Raw genomic sequence first — 24,619 nt, 5'->3', positions numbered from 1 at the left:
TAACACGTGACCAAGTATTATCAAAATATCTCCAGCCGTTTGGAAGTTATGCAGTAACATATATTTCCCTTTGACTTGTATGGCACTTTAAACATAAACCCCGCCCCTGGCAAAAGGGGGTGAGTAAGGGTTAAATTACCTATCCTATGTTTGTTGTTGACATATAAGTAACATGTGTGCCAAGTTTCATGTTAATATCTTTAGCCGTTTGGATGTGATGCTGGAACATACACACATACATATATACATACACACATTAGGGGACATGTATCAAAGATTTTACCCCTGTTTTGTGTGTATTTTTTTGCGCAAAATTTAGCGCAAGCCCTTTTTTTGCGTATTTATTGCGCATGTTTTGGTAGAGCATGTCCTCCAGATGTGGCCGAATCGGGGTACCTTGGAGTGCGCAAATATAAGCCATCTTGAATTACCGTAGCAAGATGCTCTAAATCATCGATTGAGGAGATTACTATATTTGACCGCAATTTATGAAACTCATTGCGCTTGATTGATAAATGTAACGCGTCTGCGCATAATTTAGAATTCGGGAAAAGGGGTTAAGTGCTTCTACCATACACAAATAATCATACATGTCCCCCCATTGAGTTTTTTATATATATATATATATATATATATATATATATATATATAGATACTGGGGTAGATTTATCAAAACCTGTCCAGAGGAAAAGTTGCTGAGTTGCCCATAGCAACCAATCAGATCGCTTCTTTCATTTTTGAAAAGGCCTCTGAAAAATGGAAGAAGCAATCTGATTGGTTGCTAAGGACAACTTAGCAACTTTTCCTCTGGACAGGTTTTGTTAAATCTCCCCCAGTACTGTGTTATATTAATGCCACCCTCAGAGAACAGCTGCCTTTTGGGCAGGTTTCATTAGCAAGACATTTGTAAATGTAATGTAGTATTACATGGTAGCCATGAATGGTCATCTATGTTAAACATGGATGGACTAAGTCTACTAGAACAAGAGCTGCTCAAGCAGTAAGCCCTGTTAAAGCTGGGAGGAACTGTATAATAATCTTCAACAAGATTACAGACAGAACGTCCAGACGCCATATTCACTGCACCTCATATGCCCATTTCTGGGAACCTCCATTAGGCATTAAAAGGGTATTAGAGGATTTTTTTTTCTCTTGAGGCTTGGAGTTGTAATACTGTGTAAAATGCTCATGATCATGGCCTCCGGCTCAGACAAAATGTTCAGAACGCTGGAACACTGGAGTACCCTTTAACAGAATTGCTTGGGGGGGGGGGGGGGGGGGTCAGACGACTACAATAGAGCCCCCCCCCTCTTTATTTTATCCACATACCCTAATAGGTCTCTCTGAGGCTAATGTTCCATGTCAACTTTTGTTGGCCGCCCCCCAACTTCCACTCTTTAAAAAAGGGGCTTCCTAAGCAATGAATTTGCAGGTTCTCGAGACAGATGGAAAACTGTAAAGTTACACAATGGCTGCAGTAATCTACCATTTCAGTGACTATAAGTTGCCGAGAAGAAAACTAGGTTATATCTATAATATAATTAGATAATAAATAATATAGTATATATATATATATATATATATATATATAAACACAAAGCCTGAATTACGTGTGTTCATTGTTATTTTACTCATTTGAATGTTGAGTTGAGAAGTTTGGCCAGAACAAGTAGCGTACAGCTGAAAATAGAAAACCATTCATGTGGAAGATGAAGTACGTCTGAAGTTTGGGTACAAAGCTCCTTGAAGTTTTTAAAAGCCTCTTGGATGACTTCATCCATCTCTGGTGGAGAAAACAGGAAATGTGACTAATAAACGTAAGGGACCTACCTTTACATAGAGCTGCTGAAACTCGTCCAGGTTGAGTCTTCCACTTGGGCAGTCCTTAAGAAAACCTTTATACCACTGTTTCAGTTCATGTTCATTAAACTCTGTGCTCTTCACCAAGTCTTCCATCACCTCAGGGGCGAGCTTGCTGTTCTGTTTACCCATTGTGGTTCTAGAAGAAAAAAATAACAAATATTTGGTTCAAGTTCTTTTATAGTAAAATAATATAGCATTTTAGTGAAATCACTAGTGGTACAGCGCCATTTGTTTTATTCCAGCACAGTTCCATCTATACATTTAAATACTGTAACTTGGTCATGTAATCACTAGTCTGACTTTCCAAGCCTTCCAGTGCTTAATGTGCATAAACAGGATGTCAGTCCTGGGTCAGCTGACTTCCTGTGAACTACAGGATGACATCCCCTCCTGCCAGATCCTCTTCTACAAACTCTCACACCCCTCCAAACTCCTCCCCTCCCAGCTCTATCCGCCATCTCTATGGAATCAGGATATATAGTAGTTATACACTTTTTCTGAGAATGCGTTCACACATTTAATTTTTTGCTGCCTTTTCTTTAATGTTTTTATCATAATTTTCCCCAAACTGTGGCAATAATTGTGTTTTTTTACCGTAATCAAAGTCTTTATAAAACAACTTAATTGCAATGTCATGGCAATAATTCTGTACAACACATATTTCTCTACAAAACACCCTCTGAATAGGAAAACGCATTCCAAACAGCACATAATGTGAACTGACTTCAAATCATTTATAAGTCTAATGAGTTCACCTGGGTAAATACCAGCACTAGCAGCTTAACTAGATGAACAGGTGCAATGATCAAACAGCACACCCTCAGCCAGAGGATTCTTGGGAAATATATATTTATATATATATATATATTCTCTATAAATAGCCAATGCTGCACTACACAAGCAAAAAAATAAAATAAAAAATCACAGACTGCTTCTTTAACATTAACAGCAGGATATGTCACAGGTGTCTTAAAGGAGTAGTCTAGTTTAGGAAAATGTATCCAAAGGATAGGAAATAAGTGTCTGAACAAGTGTGTGTGTGTGTGGGGGGGGGGGTCTGACCACTGGAACCCCCGCAATCTACTGCACAGGGCCCAGCTCTCCTCTTGCACAGAGCTGGGGTTGACATGCGCTGTACTTGTGTATCTCCGGCTCTACCATAGAGATGCATGGAGTGCATGTGCCAGTCCCAGCGTTCAGACCCCCTGCAATCGGACATATTCCCTATCCTTTCTATAGGGATATTTTTTCCTTAAAAATAGACAGTCCCATCTCTGGAACTTCGACTTATTTGTAGATCAAAGTATTTCACTAGATAAGACAGCCACTAGTCATCACTTCCGGGGGTGATAGAATGGACAGGTGGCCTGCTCCCATCATTCAAGTCTATGGCCATTCAAGCAAAAAGGGCAGGGTTGAGTGAAAAGAAATATGGGTCATGAGTAATTTGGGATAAGATATACTCTGCGTAATATAGACTCAATATCACATGGGTGTATAAAGCCCCTAAAATGCATCCGTGTCATCAATGATGGTCTTGATAGTGGGCTATTTTTCTAGTCCAATTTGAACAGAGACATTAATGCAAATGTGAACAGATCCTTAATTGGTTTTGTGATAGTATAGTCTGCCGATCATTAGGTCAATGTTGGCAGTGATCTGCCTAAAAAGGACTGCGAGGAAGACTCATATCGACTCTCCATAGCATCCTCATTGCCCATGTGAACGAGAAGGCCTCTTGACGTGTTCTTATGGCAATGGCCTTCAATACTAATACACAATGCTACATTTCACAACACTCCTAGTCCTAAAACAATGCCCAACGACACTCCATTGGTGTCAATGGTGGAGATAAGGACCACCTAGAACTCCCATAACCGTAATAGATGTGGGTCCCAGAGGTAGATATGCCATAAGTGACCTCTTTGATCTGCGTTTTGTATAGTCTTTTAAAAGAAAGTTGAAAACCCATAATATGAATATTTATTACGGTTCATAAATAGTTCAGAATACAAAAGGGAAAAAAAGTGCTTAGATGAGAAGCGGCTTCCGTGACTTACTTGGGAAACTGCCTTAAGAAGCTGTCAATCTGACTCACAAGCCTATCGCCAGAGAAAACAGCTCACTTTAACAATAACTATTTGTGCTTCTAATTGACAATATATCTTTGTAGCATAACACAATGGTGCATTATTCAGATCACAATAAAATAAATCTTTTTTTATTTTCGGAGAAAAATATGTTCCAAATAAATCTTCAAACAATCTAAGCTCCAATGACTGTTTGACCTTATCCACTTGCGAAATCCCCGATATAGTCATCATTAACATAGTACTGTCTTAAGGGGATACTCCCTCTCTCCTGCACACAATATCATATATGTCATACAGGGAACATTCTATTTATTAAAAAGTAAGCAGCTGAAATTTTTCTTTGTTTTCTTTCCCATAAATTATTACTTTGCCCGTTGCAGCAATGCTATTGTACCACTATTAAAGGGGTACTCCACTGGAATTTTTTTTTTTTTTTTTAAATCAACTGGTGCCAGAAAGTTAAACAGATTTGTAAATGACTTCTATTAAAAAATCGTAATCCTTCCAGTACTTATCAGCTGCTGTATGATCCACAGAAAGTTATTTTCTTTTTGAATTTCCTTTCTGTCTCACCATAGTGCTCTCTGCTGACACCTCTGACCATTTTAGGAACTGTCCAGAGTAGGAGCAAATCCCCATAGAAAACCTATTCTGCTTTCCAGGCAGAAAGGAAAGTCAAAAAGAAAAGAACTTCCTGTGGATCATAACAGCAGCTGATAAGTACTGGAAGGATTAAGATTTTTTAATAGAAGTCATTTACACATCTGTTTAACTTTCTGGCACCAGCTGATTTAAAAAAACGAATGTTTTCCAGTGGAGTACCCCTTTAACATAAGGAAAACTTCACATAGCAACTGTGGTCTCCAAACTGTGAACCTCCAGATATTGCAAAACTACAACTCCCACCATGCCCGGACAGCCAACAACTGTCTGGGCATGCTGGGAGTTGTAGTTTTGCAACATCTAGACGTAGGATATAACGTAATATATAGAGTCAATAAACTTAAAGGGGCACTCCGCTGGAATACATTTTTTTTTAAATCAACTGGTTCCAGAAAGTTAAACAGATTTGTAAATTACTTCTATTTAAAAATAATAATCCTTCCAGTACTTATCACCTACTGTATGCTCCACAGGAAATTCTTTTCTTTTTGAATTTCCTTTCTGTCTGACCACAGTGCTCTCTGCTGACATACAGCAGCTGATAAGTACTGGAAGGATTAAGATTTTTAAATAGAAGTAATTTACAAATCTGTTTAACTTTTTGGCACCAGTCGATAAAAAAAAATATATATATATATATATATTTTTTTTTTTTTTTTTTTCTAGCAGATTACCCCTTTAAGAAAAAAAGGATATGATACCAACGTAAAGATCTATACATTTACCCAAATGCAACAAAAAATAATTTTCTCTCAAGAATTTAGTTCACTACATTGTTAGTATTTCCAAAATACCAACATACTAAGTATATGCTATGCTGACCCGATGAAACAACCCATTCGAGTTAAACTGACGACCAGTGGATCTTTTTACAAACGCGGCTTCAGATCGGACCTGTCTGCAGGAAAACAAGGGTGTAAATAAGTCAATTTTTTTCAAATTAACATTTTTTTTACTAAAGAAAACAGAGACCATAAAACATACATGGGCATAAGAAGGACAACTGAGGACACACAAGGACTTGGTCAGTCCAACAAGGATGTCATAAGCAAACAAGGTAATGCAATACGGTGTTCATAAACAATGAAAACAGAGATGCAGTATATACACATTAAAGGGGTACGCCACTGGAAAACATTTTTTTTTCTAAATCAACTGGTGCCAGAAAGTTAAACAGATTTGTAAATCACTTCTATTAAAAAATCTTAACCCTTCCAGTACTTTTTAGCAGCTGTTGCTACAGAGGAAAATCTTTATTTTTTGAATTTCTTTTTTGTGTTGTCCACAGTGCTCTCTGCTGACACCTGATGCCCGTATCAGGAACTGTGTATCAGCTGTTGTTATGTTCCACAGGAAGTTCTTTTCTTTTTGAATTTCCTTTCTGCCTGACCACAGTGCTCTCTGCTGACACCACTGTCCATTTTAGGAACTGTCCAGAGCAGGATAGATTTGCTATGAGGATTTGCTCCTACTCTGGACAGTTCCTAAAATGGACAGAGGTGTCAGCAGAGAGCACTGTGGTCAGGCAGAAAGGAAATTCAAATAGAAAAAACTTCCTGTGGATCATGACAGCAGCTGATAAGTACTGGAAGGTTTAAGATTTTTTAATAGAAGTAATTTACAAATCTTTTTACCTTTCTGATGAGGAAACAAAGAGAATGTCCAGAGCAGCAAAGGTTCGAATGCTAACGATTTATTTCCAATACAGCAACATACAGGAATACAGCAGTGCTGCTGTATTCCTGTATGTTGCTGTATTGCAAATAAATCGTTAGCATTCGAGCCTTTGCTGCGCTGGACATTCTCTTTGTTTCCTCATCTGATATTTATCAGCACTATCCAGGATGAGTACGAGCTGCAGCTGGCGACAATTGAGGGGTGAGCTGGATTCAGTGGAGGACCCCTTTAATGTGCTTATAGACCGTGTAAAAAAAAAACATAAGCCATAAATAAATAAGCAAATAAGCCAAGACAATGACCCTGATTTACTAAGACTGGAGTCTAGTTTTCTTTGTGGGTTTTAATTCCCTACAAGTATTTTTCCACGGTAGTCAATAAGGTTTCCCAACATTTTGCACTTTTCTCTAAATTTTGCTTTTTTTTACACATGCTCTGATCTTTAGGGCTTTCCTCAGCTGAAATCCACCACATTTTCTGTGGGAACCTTAGTAAATTTGGTGGGATTTTTAAAAAATGTCGGCAACATGCCCCCTATTTCGGCAACCACGCCCCCTTACCCATACAGTCACACCCCTTTTTCAGGTTTTCTCATTAAAATGGAGAGTTCGTAGTTTTTTTTTTTTTCAATTCTAGCGCAGACAGAATTTCTGGCGCAATGCACCAGAATCTGGAGCACAACCAGACAGAACAGGTCGGGTTTACAATAGTTAATCAGGCCCAATGGGTCAAAAAAACTGAAGGGCAAAAAGACCGATGGTATCAGAAGCACTACAGATGTCCAACTAACTATGGTAAAAAGGTATAGCTGTAAAAAAAGAAGGGGAAAGAAGAGAAGAAGGAAGAAAGCAGAAAGAAGAGAGTGAGGATCCGACTCACAGAAGTTCATGGACAGAAGATGAAGGCACCAGATGGCCCTCGGTGAGCACCAGAGAAAACCCTGAGAAAGCAGAGTGGTAACAACCCTGATCTTGATTTTTATCGCCATAGTCCTTTCCAGCGCAGAGATATAATGGCCCTAAGAGTGGAGTGTAGGTTTCTTTGTGGGTTTTAATACCCTACATTTTTTTCCCCACAGTACTTACTAAGGTTTCCCTACATTTTCCACTTTCCCTACATTTTGCTTTTTTACACATGCTCTGATCTGTAGAGTTTTCCTCAGCTCAAATCCACCACATTTTCTGTGGAAACCTTAATAAATATGTTGGGTTTTTGTGAAAATGTCGGAACACGCCCCTTTTCGGTGATAACGCCCCCTTTTCCCGACGGTCACACCCCTCTTTCGGGTTTTCTTAGTAAAATGGAGAGTTAGTCTGTTTTTTTTTTTTCATTTCTGGTGCAAATTTTGGCACACAACCCCACAAAACATGTTGGGTTTGCAATAGTAAATGTGGACCAATATTGTTAATAAAGTGCCCATTCTCCAGCACAGCAAGAGCCCAGGTAATTCTTTATTATTTACTAACTGTCAGTCAAACAGGGTAAGCGGATGAAAGCAGGCCTTGGGGTGGAGATAAAGAGGATATGGGTTGGGCTTACCGGGATCATGCCATGGTGGGGAACACTCCCTGAGCACTTGAGTCTCATTTGTATATCAACAAAAAGGCACATATCTTGACTACCCCTATCTAGCCATGGGCTTATTTACATAATGTTTTTCCATTTGATTAATTTTAACCAACATAGTTTCCTCCGGGATGGAATTCTTCTGTGTACAGGCCTCTATGTATAACTCTTGGGCAGTGTTTCCCAACCAGGGTGCCTCTAGCTGTTGCAAAACTACATCTCCCAGCATGCCCGGACAGCCTCCGGCGAGGCACTCTGGTTGGGAAACACTGTTCTAGGGTATCACAGTTCACACAGTGGTTTATAATTTTTTGACACAATGGTTAATTATGAGGGCACTGAGTGCTTACCCTCTTTGGGCACAGGTTTTGTGTGCTGGTGAGGTCTTACGCTTGCATAAAAAATGGAATGGGCAGTAATGAATCTCTCTATTATTTGCAGAGACTGGATGGTTTACTATGTACTACCTTCTATCAGAGGTGCCCTGTAATGTACTCACACAGAACAAGAGCCTGATACTCCCCAGGGTCATAAACATCAAACCGTATTAATTTTCAGACTGCTTGTAATGTCTCTCGTATCATCCATTTAGTTGCTAGATATCCTCATTAAGCCTGAAATCATTTCTACGATGGCCATCAGCCAATCCTGACTTCGGCTAGTCTGCACCAAAGAGTTCCCACCTTAAAAACTGTGTCAAAGGGATTGTTCTAATTAAGCTACAATTTCATTATGGATGTAGGGGGAGATTTATCAAAGCCTGTGCAGAGGCAACGTTGCCCAGTTGCCTATTGCAACCAATCATCTTTCTTCCCACTTTCTTAACAAGGCATCTAAAAAATTAAAGAAGCAACCTGATTGTTTGCTATGGGCAGCTGGGCAACTTTGCCTCTGCACAGGTTAAGATAAAGCTCCCCCGTAAGTCCTCATTGCTTTCCCATCTGACATTGTAATTGTAAGAGCTGATAACCAAAAAAAGAAGAACAGTGGAGGCCATTATTTTTTGGAGGCCATGACATAAGTCTCAGGTTTTCCCAGGTTGCAGTGCGGAATCACATCACTAGTCAGGCGTTGAAAGGGAGCCTGTCTGCTTCAATGGTTGGAGAGACCACTGGGTGGGGATAAGGGTATTATTCTTCACAGGGCTGCAGGGAATTTTTGTTTCATGAATAGCATGCATAGCTCAACTGTGCTGGGATGGGTGGAGTGACTGACTGATAAATGGGGGGGGGGAGTAGCCTCACATTTACAAACAAGGGATCCTGGGACTTGAAGTTGGAGGGAGGGAAAACCAACAGGAAATAGCCATTTCACAACAAGTAAGCAGCAGCGTTATGGTGGACTCACAACACAGCCATGTAGCCCCAAGACAAGCACGGATCCTTCCTAAGCATGACCATTACTGTTTGGCAGGTAATTACTAAAGTCACCATATGGTGGATAACCCCTTTAAAGTCAAGAGTGTGCATAAAATAGAGGCAGCCCATGCTTTGGTTCCCTAGAGAGTGTCTATTTGAAAATAAGAAGAACGGAGGAGGCCATTATTTATTGAGAGGCCATGACATATCCAGCAACAACAAAGCAATACTTGGAAGTGCATACCATAGTGTTGTAGAAAGCTGGGGTCAGCACTCGTGTATACGTTGTGCACGTAGACAAGTAAATTCAGGATAAATAGGAAGAAGTCTCGACAGTCACGATTTTCCTTGAATAATTTAATAGTTTGCATACACATATCTTTATCAAAGTTGCAACACACAGGGAGCGTTTTGCACAGGGCCGTTTTTGCCGAAACACGTCCTGTGTGTTGATAAGATATGTGTGAATAAGCACGAAAATTAGTCAAGGAAAATTGTGAGTGCTGAAACTTCTTCCTATTTATCCATACCACAGTGTTGACCCTTCGAGTCCTTAGAGTCAAGGGTGTGCATAAAACAGAGGGAGCCCATGCTGATGCTTTGGGTCCCTGGAGAGAGAGTCTATTCGAGAACAGTCTTGCCCCCCATAACAATGTCTGGTAAGAACATGCAAAGGAATGTGATGATCATACATGGAAGCAGTAAGGGTGCATTCTTACCAGTCTTTCTTCTGTCAAAGGTTGCGGCTTTTACATGCAGATGAAACCACACCCACATGTGATGGCCAATGGGTGCATGCGGGTAAAACTGCAATACTACTTGCAAATTCCGGCAGCCATTGGCCATCACATGTGAGTGTGGTTTGGTTTGTATGCAACATGGCAACTCACTCTTAGGATGGATTCACAAGTAGTACTTGATCCTCTTGGAGTTCATAATGATATTTTAACGAGGTCCTTTCAAAGTTTGTCTCTGGAGGCCCTGGAGGTCTGAAGGACAATCCATAGTCATATATTACAGGCAATTTTTAATGTGCCTGATGTTTCTTCTATAGTGACACTTGTTGATAGGCTTCTCTAAACACTACAGCTACACACCATTGCTTTTCTACCTATCCACCCAACCAACCATATTATATATTACCTTTATCCAAAAACCATATATTTTATGACCTCTACAAAAAAAACATATATTCCACCACTGCCTTTCTCCGCCTAGTAATATTCCCCACCATTACTTCTGTCCATCCAACCATATTCTTCATCATTACTTACATCCACTCAATCATAAATTCCAGTATTATTTTTTACTCCTGTCCATTTAAAAATATTCTTTACGATAACCTCTTTACACTTCACCATTACATATGCCCATACAACAATGTTCTCCATCATTACTCTCTTTCCACCCAGCAATAGTCTCTACTATTACGTTTTTCCATACAACCATATTCTTCATGCTTGCTCTTGTCCACTCAACAATATTCTCCATCATAACCTCTTACCACTTCATCATAACTTATGTCCATAAAAACAAATGTCCACCACTACCTTTTTTTTCCGACCAGCCATAGTCTTTATTATTACTTTTAGCTAACAAAAACAGATAATCACAGCCCCAACAGTTGTAACACTGATGGCTTGTCTGTGCATTCACCACTGCCTTGCCCCTTGTGTTCTATGTTGCCCCTCCTGTGTATGACCCAGACTGCTAACTCTAAATGTATACCGCCTGCCACAACCCTTCTACTGGAACCTGATGCTAAACCTATGCCGTCTACCTCCACTCTTCTACCTAGACCTGACACCACTACCTCTGTAAGGCTACTACCTACAACAGCTCCAGCCTCACCTCAGCCTGTGTTCCTGATGCTTGGCACCAGGGGTGTCTGGCTTGCTTATACAGGTGCTATCCACATTAGGACCACTCATGGAGTAGAGATCTTGAACCCTCTAGCTGCAGAAGTCCAACTTTCACATCCTGGGGCTGGTTAAAGGGTAAAAACCTTGAGAATACTCAGACTCACTCTCAAGTTTGAAATTAAGTCAAACTGGTTGGATAGCCCGTTACAAGTGTTCCTAAAGTTGTCATGGCCCCCAGTAGAACCCATACGGCAATCCCAGAACCCACAAAGCTCATATGGAAGCCATTGTCTTTATTAAGATTGCCACAACCCATCATAGCTCACGTGGCAGCTCTAGTAGTTGCCATATGCTCTCATTGCGCTAGAGAGTCAGGAATATGCAAGGTTAATGCTGAGAATCCATTTAATTACAGATACCTTTCCCTGAAGTTACTGTATAACAATCCCAGTTTTAATATAAAAGGACTTAACTGGATATGATATCCAAATTATACTTGAATTAGGTGTTATCTTATCATCCTTTATTCAATAAAGTCCATTAACATTAGCACAGCTGGGTAGTGTTATCATGGAAATTGTCAGATTCCAGCGAGCCTTCACTGTGGACTAAGGGTTATCTTCACAATATCCTTCAATCATAATACTTACACTGTAATAAATACGTCTTATTGTCGCCTTGGGGTTGTTAGAGATTTTCTTTCTCCAATTACCTTGATGATCATCTCTTAAATTGGCCTATTTCTTGTAAATCTAATCAATGTGCCGCAGCAAGTCAGACACAAGTCCATGGCTTAATGGGGGAAGCGGATCTCCTTGAATACCCATTATTAGACTTATAAGCAATAAAAGAGCATTTTTGTATGCAAATCAGTGCTTACTTTAATAGAGATGTTAAAACCATTGAAAACAACGAAGGCATAGAAGTGGTAGAACGACAAAATCTTTTCATTAAAATCAGCAATATCTATCGCCTTTGTTCTTGACACCGTTGGGGTTCGATCTAGCATGGACCCCATCAATAGTATTTATTGTCCATAAACCTTTACAAGTACTGATCTTGTCTTTGTGACGTGAGTGTCATCTGAAGTAGATGTCGATATCAGGGTGGACAAAATACTACAAAAATTGGGAGCCATGAAACTTTTATGGTGGCTACACAATGAGAGTTCCATGGTCATTTTTTGGGTTTACCCACAAAGAACCTTTCCACCTTTCTGCTGAATAGGTGTTAAAGGGGTACTCTGCCACTAGACATCTTATCCCTTATCCCATATCATGGGGGTCCCGCAGCTGTGACCCCCGCAATTTCTGTGCAGCACCAACGCTGGGTGCCCTGCGGTGGTGGTCGTGACATCACGATCACGCCCCTCGTGACGTCACACCATGCCCCCTCAATGCAGGTCTATGGGAGGGGGTGTGGTTGTTTCCACATCCCCTCCCATAGACTTGCATTGAGGGGGAATGGTGTGACTTCATGAGGGGTGTGGTCGTGTCGTCACGACCCCCACCGGCTGCTCCAAGCGTTCAGGACAAAATGTTCCGAACGATGGGGTACCCTATGTATGATCGGTGGAGGGGTCTATCAATCAGAGTCCCTGCTTCTTCTCACCGAGCAACCATGGTGATAGATCTCCTTAGTGGAAAATCCCTTTATCAGAAGAGGTCAACAGTAGTTTTCAAGACCGATTTTTCCTGCCATAGTCTACATCTATGACCAGGGTGAGTGGTCCATATTTACTTTCTGTAGATGGTGCTCCTCTGACGTTGGTAACTGGTTTTGTGTATATGGTGATTTCCTGCATGGGTTATAAGATACTGGAACAAATACAACTACTTGTTTACCCGAAAGCACACAACAATGAATGGTGTTAATCAGTCTAATAGAGAGAGTATGTAATCTATTTGTACATGAAGGATAAGGACCTCATTGGTACACTTAGAAATTCGACAGATGAACCACTGCCATTTATGCCTCCAAGACAACAGTAGGTGGAATACATTTTCCTGTTATCTTGTGTTCCATATGGCAATGGACAAAAAGAAGGTCACACTACACAATGCCAGTAGAACGTGGGTGTAATAGAAAAAAAATCACAACTGCAAGAAAGAGGACAAAGGAAAATGTATTCAAGGACACAGCTCAGTAGAATTGTTCTTGCAGCAATAAACACATATGGTAAATGTAGATGAATTAATAAAATAGCAGATAAAACACATAAAACTTGTCAGGGCTGCACTTTAGATGAGACTGATGTCAAAGGCAGATAAAGACGAATGTGCTCATGCTGTCATTGCAAATAGTCTCATAGAAGGCACGTATTTATGTAAGAATTCATTTACATGGGTGGAATTGAAAAAAGGCTTTACATGGAGATAAGATAATAAGTATGGCTCTAAAACCAGGGCTTGAAAATTTCAAAAAGTCAAGAAGCCAATTCCCCTATAAATATGTGATTGGGCTGAACTTTTTGGATTTTTTCTTTATTATCCAGCTGTAAGGCCGGGGAAGGTCTTAGGCTCCTTTCACACTATAAAATTCATCCGTTTTAAAGATCCGTTTAAAGTTCCGTTATGAAAACCCGTAAAATCGGCAGTTAAAAGGGCGTTTCAAAATCCCATACGGCCATTACAAAATCCCATTATAGTCTATGGGATTTTAACCCGGCATAGCCCGTTATTAATAACAGACGTTATTTTGTGATGGGAGAAAGAACGGAAGTAATAGTGTATGCACTATTTCTCCTGTTACTTTATCCCGTCACAAAATAACATCCGGTATTAATAACGCCTATGAAGGGTTGAAACGGATAATGTAAAAATCCCATAGACTATAATGGGAATTTGTAACGGTCATATGGGATTTTGCAACGGACGTTTAACGGCCAATTTTAAGGGTTTTCATAAAGGGAACATTATAACGGGTCTTTAAAATGGATGAATTTATAAGGTGAAAGGGGCCTTACAGCTGAATAATAAAACATCTAATAGGATCCTGAAACAGCCAAGTCATTTCCTAAAGTCAAAAGTCTTTGGGTTGTTCATGTCTTGTTTTTACTTCACATGCATTGCACGAAAAGGGAAAGGTTCAGTGTAGTTAAACAGTGTAGTTCTCGGTGCTACACCATTTACACATCTCCCATTAATATGAATGAGAGTTAGGAACACTGTGTGAAAACACAGAAAATTCAGAGGTCTTCGGCACCCTACCATATCTGCTGGCAGCAAACAGACTGCAAATGGCCGCAGGGGCTATGCTTTCTATTCATGGCTCTAGTGACATTGCGCCTGTTGGGGAATGCCCACTTTCTCCTGCTGGGAGGTCACACAATGTGAGCAAGGGGAAAGGTATGATACAGAGTTTTTTAACGCTCGGAAACTTTTTTTTTAAGGGAAGGAGGTGTGTGGAGTAGTTAGGGAATATAATCGGAGTTAATTTTGAAAGTATGGTTTGATAACATGTACTCTTTAAAAGGGGTTCTTCTGAAGCTTTTTTTTTTTTTTTTAAACCTCCTGCACTCCCCATTGTTGTGGTGTTTGGTCTCTGTTGCACTGAGCCTATGGGGGAGCAGAGGAGGTAAATACAATTTTTAAAAAATTTTTTTTATTTTAGCAGGCAGCTTGGGTGTGTTTATGAAAATATCTCTATCATTTGCAAAAACTTTTTATATAATGTAGCTAATAAAATTATTTGAATATTTGTAATTTACAGTATAGTGGTTATATGTGTATATTTTTGGGCAAAAATTCGGCCTTGTTCCTGTAGCTATTGCTTGTGTGTCTCTATGCAGAGACAAAATACAGGTCGGAAAGAGCAGGGCTCTGTGCACTGAGGACAAGCAGGACTCTGTGCACTGAGGACATGCAGGGCTCTGTACACTGAGGACAAGCAGGGCTCTGTGCACTGAGGACAAGCAGGACTCTGTACACTGAGGACAAGCAGGGCTCTGTGCACTGAGGACAAGCAGGGCTCTGTGCACTGAGGACAAGCATGGCTCTGTATACTGAGGACAAGCAGGCTCTGTATACTGAGGACAAGCAGGGCTCTGTGCACTGAGGACAAGCAGGGCTCTGTATACGGAGGACAAGCAGGGCTTTGTACACTGAGGACAACCAGGGCTCTGAGCACTGAGGACAAGCAGGGCTCTGTGCACTGAGGACAAGCAGGGCTCTGTACACTGAGGACAAGCAGGGCTCTGTACACTGAGGACAAGCAAGGCTCTGTACACTGAGGACAAGCAGGGATCTGTGCACTGAGGACAAGCAGGGCTCTGTACACTGAGGACAAGCAGGGATCTGTACACTGAGGACAAGCAGGGCTCTGTACACTGAGGACAAGCAGGGATCTGTGCACTGAGGACAAGCATGGCTCTGTACACTGAGGACAAGCAGGGCTCTGTGCACTGAGGACAAGCAGGGCTCTGTGCACTGAGGACAAGCAGGGCTCTGTGCACTGAGGACAAGCAAAGCTCTGTATACTGAGGACAAGCAGGGCTCTGTGCACTGAGGACAAGCAGGGTTCTGTACACTAAGGACAAGCAGGGCTCTGTGCACTGAGGACAAGCAGGGCTCTGTACACTGAGGACAAGCAGGGCTCTGTTCATTGAGGACAAGCAGGGCTCTGTACACTGAGGACAAGAAGGGCTCTGTGCACTGAGGACAAGCAGGGCTCTGTACACTGAGGACAAGCAGGGCTCTGTACACTGAGGACAGGCAAGGCTCTGTACACTGAGGACAAGCAGGGATCTGTGCACTGAGGACAAGCAGGGCTCTGTACACTGAGGGCAAGCAGGGCTCTGTACACTGAGGACAAGCAGGGCTCTGTGCAGTGAGGACAAGCAGGGCTCTGTGCACTGAAGACAAGCAGGGCTCTGTGCACTGAGGACAAGCAGGGCTTTATGCACTGAGGCTCACACAGCAGGCTGATTGACAATCCAGGAGCCTGCACAGTGTGCAGTATTTTGTCTTTGTTCAGAGAAACACAGGCAATAGCTGCAGGGACAAGACAACATTTTTTTACCCCAAAAAAAGCACATTTTCAACCAATGCATTTAATAAGAGTGGAGTGTAGGTTTCTTTGTGGGTTTTAATTCCCTACAATTTATTTTCCACGGTATTTACTAAGGTTTCCCAACATTTTCCACTTTCCCTATACTTTTCTTTTTTTACACATGATCTGATCTGTGGGGTTTCCTCAGCTCAAAACCTCCACATTTTATGAGGAGACCTTAGTAAATATGTTGGGTTTTTGTGCAAATGTCAGGAACACGCCCCTTTTCAGAGACCACGCCTCCTTCACCCCGGCAATCACGCCCCTTTTTCAGGATTTCTTAGCAAAATGGAGAGTTAGTTTGGGTTTTTCAATTCCGGCGCAAATTCTGGCGCAGACAGAATTTCTGGCGCAATGTGACAGAATCTGGCGCACAACCCGACAAAACATATCGGGTTTGCAATAGTAAATGAGGGCCATAGTGTTTTTGCCTTTTCTCCATTATTTTGCTCACCTTATTTACTATTGTGTCACAAGTGTGTTTTTTTTTCTGTCTCACGGAAGATTGTTCGGTCGCACAAACTAGGCAGGTAAAACCCAGGTAAAAAAAAAAATGCAGACTAGGAGACCCTATTGAGAAGAGAGAACGTTTGTAGAAATTGACTATGTTCAAAGCAATAACAATCAAAATATCCATCACTAGTGAAAATTAATTTAGAAGTTTACAAAAATAGTACATGTAAAGAAAGGCTGATTAAAGGGCACAAAATCAACCACCAGCTTGTTTTAATAGCTTGAGAGATGCGAATAACATCTCTAATGGCTGTTGTTGTGAACATCATTAAATACCCTCCTTTTTATGAACCTATGCTGTCGGCAGTCGGGTTTTCATTTTCACAATCTTACACTTTTTCCGTGTGTTTCCCATTATATTCCGAGAGTTTTTTTTTCTTACTCAGCAACATGCCCCATTTAGTTTAAAACACGCCCATTAGGAGAGTTTTCAAAAATACGTTTTGTTTTTTTGGTCGCACACACTGTCGCATACATCGTGCGACAGAATACTAATCGCTAAACCCGACAAAAACACTCGGGTTCACGTTAGTAAATCAGGGCCATAATGTTATAAACAACATTATATAAAAAGCAGTTAAGGCCACAGTACCCCAGTGCCGCCACTACACAGAGTACATAGCTATCTGTTTGCGGCTCCGTTCTCAATGTAGTGTAGGCACAAAACAGCTGATCCGCGATGTTGTTTGGTATCGGCACCCCGCCAATCCACTATTCATAGCCTGTCCTCTGGATAGACATTTTTTTCTGGAAAATCTCTTTAAATATGTGCCATTCTACTAGTTCAGCACTTCTATCAGGCACTGGTCTGCCCATTTAAAAGGACCCTTGGGACTGTGAACAATATATTCCCCCCCTACTAGTAGCCACTAAAAATGTCTTAGGGATATGGATGGACTGTAAATTAAAGAGCACCTATTATCAACTCAACTTTCCCTAATCCCCCTCCCCATCTGTCCCTGTCACTAACTCTATCTATCCTAGCGTTTTTTTAAAATAAAAAAAACACTTAAAATGACCTTTTTATGTTCATCTTCGGTAGCTCAGAGAGGAGCGTCTGAGAATGGAGGAAGTGGGCGGGGCCCAGCAAGAGCGATGTCATCTGAAGCCATGCCGTGCAGCTTCCGCCCTTCTTCCTGTATGCTGCGCTCCCTCTCGGGAGCACGCATACAGGAGGTGTGCAGAGCAGGGTCAGCAGGAGGAGCCTGAGATGCCGCTGACCAGCTGAGTCAGGAGCGCGCCTGGAAGGGATGCGCACACAGCGCTCGCTCCCGCCTGTCTGCTTGACAGGCGGGAGGAGCGCTCAGTATCAGAATTCGGACTCAGCTGCCAGGCCGGCGGTGAGTCCAAAATCACCAAAAATAGGACTCGTAGGGAGACCCCTAGTGGTCAAAAGTTTAAACACATAAAAAACATAGAATAATATATATTTTTTTAATTGAACCCAATTAGCAAATCGTTTTATATGTAATAGACTATAAAATATCAAAACATTTTTTGATGAGAGGTACACTTTAAGCTTTAGCAACTAGTGCCAGGCAGCTGCTTACAAAGCAAATAAAGACACAAGAAGACTTTGCAGGGGCAGGGATATCACATTATCCTCAGCATCCATGTTTGTCAGTATGAGGGAAGGACAAGTTTTCTAACTCTAGGTAACCACTAAGATATGTAAACTTTTTTCCATGTCCAAATCTGTCCATAACCTTTAAGCATAACCACTACTAACCCAAATCCGATACTTATTGTTAGCAAATGAAATGTGACATTAATATAGGGCACCGAAGAACATACAGTGATCCCTCAACTTACAATGGCCTCAACATACAATAGTTTTAACATACAGGGCCTCATTTACTAAGCTGAAACCGACCATTTTTTGTCTGGTTATCTTGTATGAGACATGTCTGCGCCAGTGTGCGCCTGAAAAATACGTCAAACCCGTAAAGGGGTGTGGTCTGTCGCAAAAGGGGGCATGGTTGGCCAAAAAAGGGGCGTGGTTTCACAACCCGACCGATTTACTATGGAATTCACAGAAAATCCTGTGGGTAAATGGCTGGAAAAATTGACCTAGAAAAAGCTGGTCAGAAAATGTTCCCGACTTTTCCCAATAGTGAATAGAGAGGAATCCTGCATGTCTGAAACAACTTTTCCCACTAGTAAAAACCCAAAACTCTTTGTAAATGAGGCCCACAATGTTTTTTTCTGGACCATTGTAACTTGAAACCAGACTCAACATACAATGCTACGGACAGTCCAGATCTGTGAAACGTGTCACAACTGGAGGAACTGACTAATCAGAATGGGCATTATACTGGTAAATCACCTGTATTACTGAAGTGCATGCACTGACTGGCTGTCTGGTAACGCCCCCTACAGTACAGGGAGGAACTACAAGTTCTGTACTACCCCTTAAAGGGGTACTCCGGTGAAAACATATTTGTAAATTACTTCTATTAAAAAATCTTAATCCTTCCTGTACTTATTAGCTGCTGAATACTACAGAGGAAATTCTTTTCTTTTTGGAATGCTCTCTGATGACATCACAAGCACAGTTCTCTCTGCTGACGTTATTATAATAATAATAACGCTTTATTTATTGTTGTCCTTAGTGGGAATTGAACCCAAGTCCCCAGCACTGCAAGACAGCAGTGCTAACCACTAAGCCACCATGCTGCCCTTAGCATACATCTGCTATGCATGGTTGCTAAAATGGACAGAGATGTCAGAAGAGCACTGTGCTCGTGATGTCATCAGTGTTCCAAAAAGAAAGGAATTTCCTCTGTAGCATTCAGCAGCTAATAAGTACTGGAATGATTAAGATTTTTTAATAGAAGTAATTTACAAATATGTTTAACTTTCTGCCACCAGTTGATTTAAAAGAAAAAAGGTTTTCACCGGAGTACCCCTTTAACTGTGCCAGGGTTAGCTGCTCCTTTGGACACCAAGTAAGGGTGGCTCCATTTGGGACACTGTGTGTACTGTATAGGACCCTGAAGAACCATTGTTTCCCAACCAGGGTGCCTCCAGCTGTTGCAAAACGACAACTCCCTCATGCCCGGACAGCCAACGGCTGTCCGGGCATGCTGGGAGTTGTCGTTTTGCAACAGCTGGAGGCACCCTGGTTGGGAAACACTGACATAGACAGTGATTTACAGCTCCCTGCAGATCTTTCTTACTTTTATATATAAGGACTTGCTTTATCTGTATTAGTTATCTACTTATTTTTCTTTAATCCTCACTTTTTTCCTATTTTTGGATGCCATTTTTGTGGCTTCAGAACCAATTCCCAGGTTTCCATATTATGGTCTCAACATACAATGGTTTCAACATACAATGGTTGTCCTGGAAGCAATTAATATTGTAACTTGAGGGACCACTGTACATCACTGGACACCTCTAGGTTATGTCATAGTAAAAATGCTCTATGAGGACAAGATCACTTTTCGGAAATCTATGAAACATTAGGTCTTCTAGGTCATCGCTGCAAAATAAAAAATAAAAAAACGTACCTGGCAGGAGCTGCGTGTTAGATGCACTCTTCACTAATAGAGGAAGTCAGTAAGGGGAAGTTCATTTTCTGCCAAATTGACACTCTCTGCTCCTGAGAGACGTGTGACTCTAGGAAGCCATGAAATAGAATTAAAGGAACTAATGCACCGTGGCCCCTGAGACATAAACATCGCAATACGACCAGTACCGCTGGCATATATCCCACATCCAAGTCTCTATAAAAGCTATTGTATTTAGGATCATTGTCTATCTTCCAATGACAAAACAATGACTTTGAATAGTCCATGCAAGCTTATATTGCAGAATTTTTGTTTTTATCTATTCCTTTGAAAAAGACAAAGCGACTGTAATAAAGCTCCTAAGACCCTGCTTTCTCTGATGATATTGATTATATGTCCCCTCTTGTCCAAATTGACAACATGTCAAGTGACTCTGACAGTCAATCTTCAACCATGGAAAATAAACCATGATGACCTGGACTAAATAGAGTTTCAGGGGTGACTAGAAAAGGAGCGGTGGGGGAAGGGGCAAAAATCTATACTTGGGATCACAGATGTTTTTTCAAAAAACCCTTTTAAGACTCTTTTTTTAAATTTATCTCAATACAACCGGCACCATGATGAAACCTCCATGGACTCCAATGCAAGTCAGTGCAGTCCTTTCTGCGGCCATTGGTGAGCTAATGGATCAGGCAAAGAAAGCATTGTGGCTTCTTGACGTAGACTGAAGCCACAAAAGATATAAGAACATAGCATAACTCCACATCTGTGTTCTTCTATAGAATAAGTACATCTGTTCTGTACAGTCATGGCCGTAAATGTTGGCACCCCTGAAATTTTTCAAGAAAATGAAGTATTTCTCACAGAAAAGGATTGCAGTAACACACGTTTGGCTATACACATGTTTATTCCCTTTGTGTGTATTGGAACTAAACCAAAAAAGGGAGGAAAAAAAGCAAATTGGACATAATGTCACACCAAACTCCAAAAATGGTCTGGACAAAATGATTGGCACCCTTAACTTAATATTTGGTTGCACACCCTTTGGAAAAATAACTGAAATCAGTTCCTTCCTATAACCATCAATAAGCTTCTTATACCTCTCAGCCGGAATGTTGGACCACTCTTCCTTTGCAAACTGCTCCAGGTCTCTCTTATTGGAAGGCGCCTTTTCCCAACAGCAATTTTAAGATCTCTCCACAGGTGTTCAATGGGATTTAGATCTGGACCCATTGCTGGCCACTTCAGAACTCTCCAGCGCTTTGCTGCCATCCATTTCTGGGTGCTTTTGACGTATGTTTGGGGTCATTGTCCTGCTGGAAGACCCAAAATCTCGGACACAAACCCAGCTTTCTGACACTGGGCTGTCCATTGGTAATCCTCAGATTTCATGATGTCTTGTAGACATTCAAGGCACCCAGTGCCAGAGGCAGCAAAACGACCCCAAAACATCATTGAACCTCCATATATTTTCTTTGTAAGCCTCATTTCATTTTCGGTAAACAGTAGAATGATGTGCTTTACCAAAAAGCTCTATCTTGGTCTCATCTGTCCATAAGATGTTTTTCCCAGAAGGATTTTGGCTTACTCAAGTTCATTTTGGCAAAATGTAGTCTTGCTTTTTTATGTCTCTGTGTCAGCAGTGGGGTCCTCCTGGGTCTCCTGCATATTGTTTCATTTCATTCAAATGTCGACAGATAGTTCGCGCTGACACTGATGCAACCTGACCCTGCAGGACAGCTTGAATATCTATGGAACTTGTCTGGGGCTGCTTATCCACCATCCGGACTATCTTGCGTTGACACCCTTCATAAATTTTTCTCTTCCGTCAATGTCCAGGGAGATTAGCTACAGTGCCATGGGTTGCAAACTTCTTTGTCCTCAGACAGCTCTCTTCTCCTCTTTCTGTTGTCCATGCTTAGTGTGGCACACACAGACACACAATGCAAAGACTAAGTGAACTTCTCTCCTTTTTATCTGATTTAAGGTGTGATTTTTTTTATATTGCACACACCTGTTACTTGCCCCAGGTTAGTTAAAGGAGCATCATATGCTGGAAACAATTTTGAAAGGGTGCCAATCATTTTGTCCAGCCAATGTTTGGAGTTTGGAGTGACATTATGTCCAATTTGCTTTTTTTCCTCCCTTTTTTGGGTTTAGTTCCAATACACACAAAGGGAATAAACATGTGTATAGCAAAACATGTGTTACTGCAATCCTTTTCTGTGAGAAATACTTAATTTTCTAGAAAAATTTCAGGGGTGCCAACATTTACGACCATGACTGTATATACACAATATACAGAGCGATAAGGCAGGATTATGCAACCTCATGGTTTGTATCGTCAACCTAAAAAAATAGGCGATTGAAAACAAAAAACAAAATTGAGCCATTAGCAAACCATCCATCATGTTACTGTAGAACAGATTTACTCTGAATATTTAATGGTCCAAACTGTCAATGTGTGGCATGGAGCCACAAACACAAGGTGTTCACTTGTCCTACAACTTCATGTGTAGCTCAGACCATATTTGTTTAGATATTCCGGATTTTTTAATACAGTAAACTCCACATTGTACAGACACCATTCTGTCAAAAGCCGTCAGGTTCAAAATGTAATACAAACAAGAGAATTCCAATGTAACATACCAGAACAAACAGTGTATACAGAAAATAGTCCAAAGCACAAAGACTCCAGCACAAAGTTCTTCTTTATTACAATTAGATTAAAGTAGAAGTATGGGAAAACATGGTGCATGATCGACACATTTCAAGTCTAAAGACTAATAATCACAACCATGGTTATGATTTAAAGTCTTTAGACTTGAAACCAAACAACAATTGAACTCTCATTAACAACAGGACTGTGATAGATCCCTAAAGGGCCCTATAATAAGACCATGGGATCCATTAAGATCCATTGAGATACAATCCATATACAGATCTGTCATAGATGAAATGTTTCCATTGGGAATGCAAACCATGTTGGTAACGTGAACAAAGCTCGAAACCCATTATAAGTTGATGTGATTTCCCTGAATCAGTTAGAAATACAATGTAATCTACCCAAATTTGTTACTGGTTTAAAGGGGTACTCCGGTGGAAAACTTTTTTTTTTTTTTTTTTTAATAAACTGGTGCCAGAAAGTTAAACAGTTACACCTCCAGCTGTTGTATAACTACATCTCCCAGAATGCCCTTCGGCGATCAGTATATGCTGGGAGTTGTAGTTTTGCAACAGCTGGAGGCACACTGGTTGGAAAATACTAAGTTAGATAACAGAACCTAACTGAAGGTTTTCCAACCAGTGTGCCTCCAGCTCTTGCAAAAGTACAACTCCCAGCATGCACGGTCTGTCAGTGCATGCTGGGAGTTGTAGTTTTGCAACAGCTGGAGGTTTGCCCCCCCATGTGAATGTACAGGGTACATTCATACAGGAGGTTTACAGTGCGTTTCCTGCTTCAAGTTTGAGCTAGCAAGAAACTCACCATAAACCCCTGCCTGTGTGAATGTACCCTAAAAAACACAACACTACACTACACTAACACAAAATAAAGGGTAAAACACTACATATGCACCCCCTCTCCGATAAAAATAAAAAACGTATGGCAGTGTTTCCAAAACAGAGCTTACAGCTGCTGCAAAATAACAACTCCCAGCATTTCCGGACAGCCACTGACTGTCCAGGAATGCTGGGAGTTTAGCAACAGCTGGAGGCACCCTGTTTGGGAATCACTGGCGTAGACTACCCCTATGTCCACCCCTATGCAATCCCTAATCTAGTCCTCAAATGCGCATGGCGCTCTCTCAGTTTGGAACCCTGTCATATTTTAAGGAAACAGTTTAGGGCCACATATGGGGTATTTCCATACTTGGGAGCAATTGTGTTACCCTTTTACCCCTTATGAAAAGCAAAAGTTGGGGTCTACACCAGCCTTTTAGTGTAAAAAAATAAAAATAAATTACGCTAACATGCTGGTGTTGCCACATATTTTTTATTTTCACAAGAGGTAAAAGGAACAAAAGACCTCCAAAATTTGTAATGCAGTTTCTCCTGAGTACAGAAATACATCATATGTGGGTGTAAAATGCTCTGCGGACCCACAACAAGGCTCAGGAGTGAGAGGGCACTTTGTATATTTGAGGCCTAAATTGGTGATTTGCACAGGGGTGGCTGATTTTACAGTGGTTCTGACATAAACGCAAAAAAAAAAAAAAAATACCCACATGTGACCCCATTTTGGAAACTACACCCCTCTCGGAACGTAACAAGGGGTATAGTGAGCCTTAACACCCCACAGGTGTTTGACGCATTTTCGGTAAAGTTGGACGGGAAAATAGTGGTGTTACCCTACATTTTTCATTTTCCCAAAGGAAAATAAAAAAATACACACAAAATTTGTAACCTCGTTTCTTTTGAGTAAGAACATACCCCATATGTGGATGTAAAGTGCTCTGCGGGCA

At 41.0% G+C, this 24,619-nt stretch overlaps 1 protein-coding gene across 1 annotated transcript in view; it reads right to left on the bottom strand.

Annotated features, from left to right (window-relative positions):
• Window positions 1–24,619, bottom strand: part of VSNL1 (visinin like 1) — a 214,220-nt gene that overhangs the window by 125,367 nt on the left and 64,234 nt on the right. The window contains exon 2 of the mRNA XM_056564242.1: window positions 1,831–1,999. Coding sequence (XP_056420217.1) covers window positions 1,831–1,992 — 162 coding nt within the window. The 5' untranslated portion in view covers window positions 1,993–1,999. The remainder of the gene's footprint in view (window positions 1–1,830; window positions 2,000–24,619) is intronic.

The sequence above is a fragment of the Hyla sarda genome, chromosome 3, assembly GCF_029499605.1.
Source record: "Hyla sarda isolate aHylSar1 chromosome 3, aHylSar1.hap1, whole genome shotgun sequence".
NCBI lineage: Eukaryota > Metazoa > Chordata > Amphibia > Anura > Hylidae > Hyla > Hyla sarda.
This window is presented reverse-complemented; position numbering and strand designations above follow the sequence as displayed.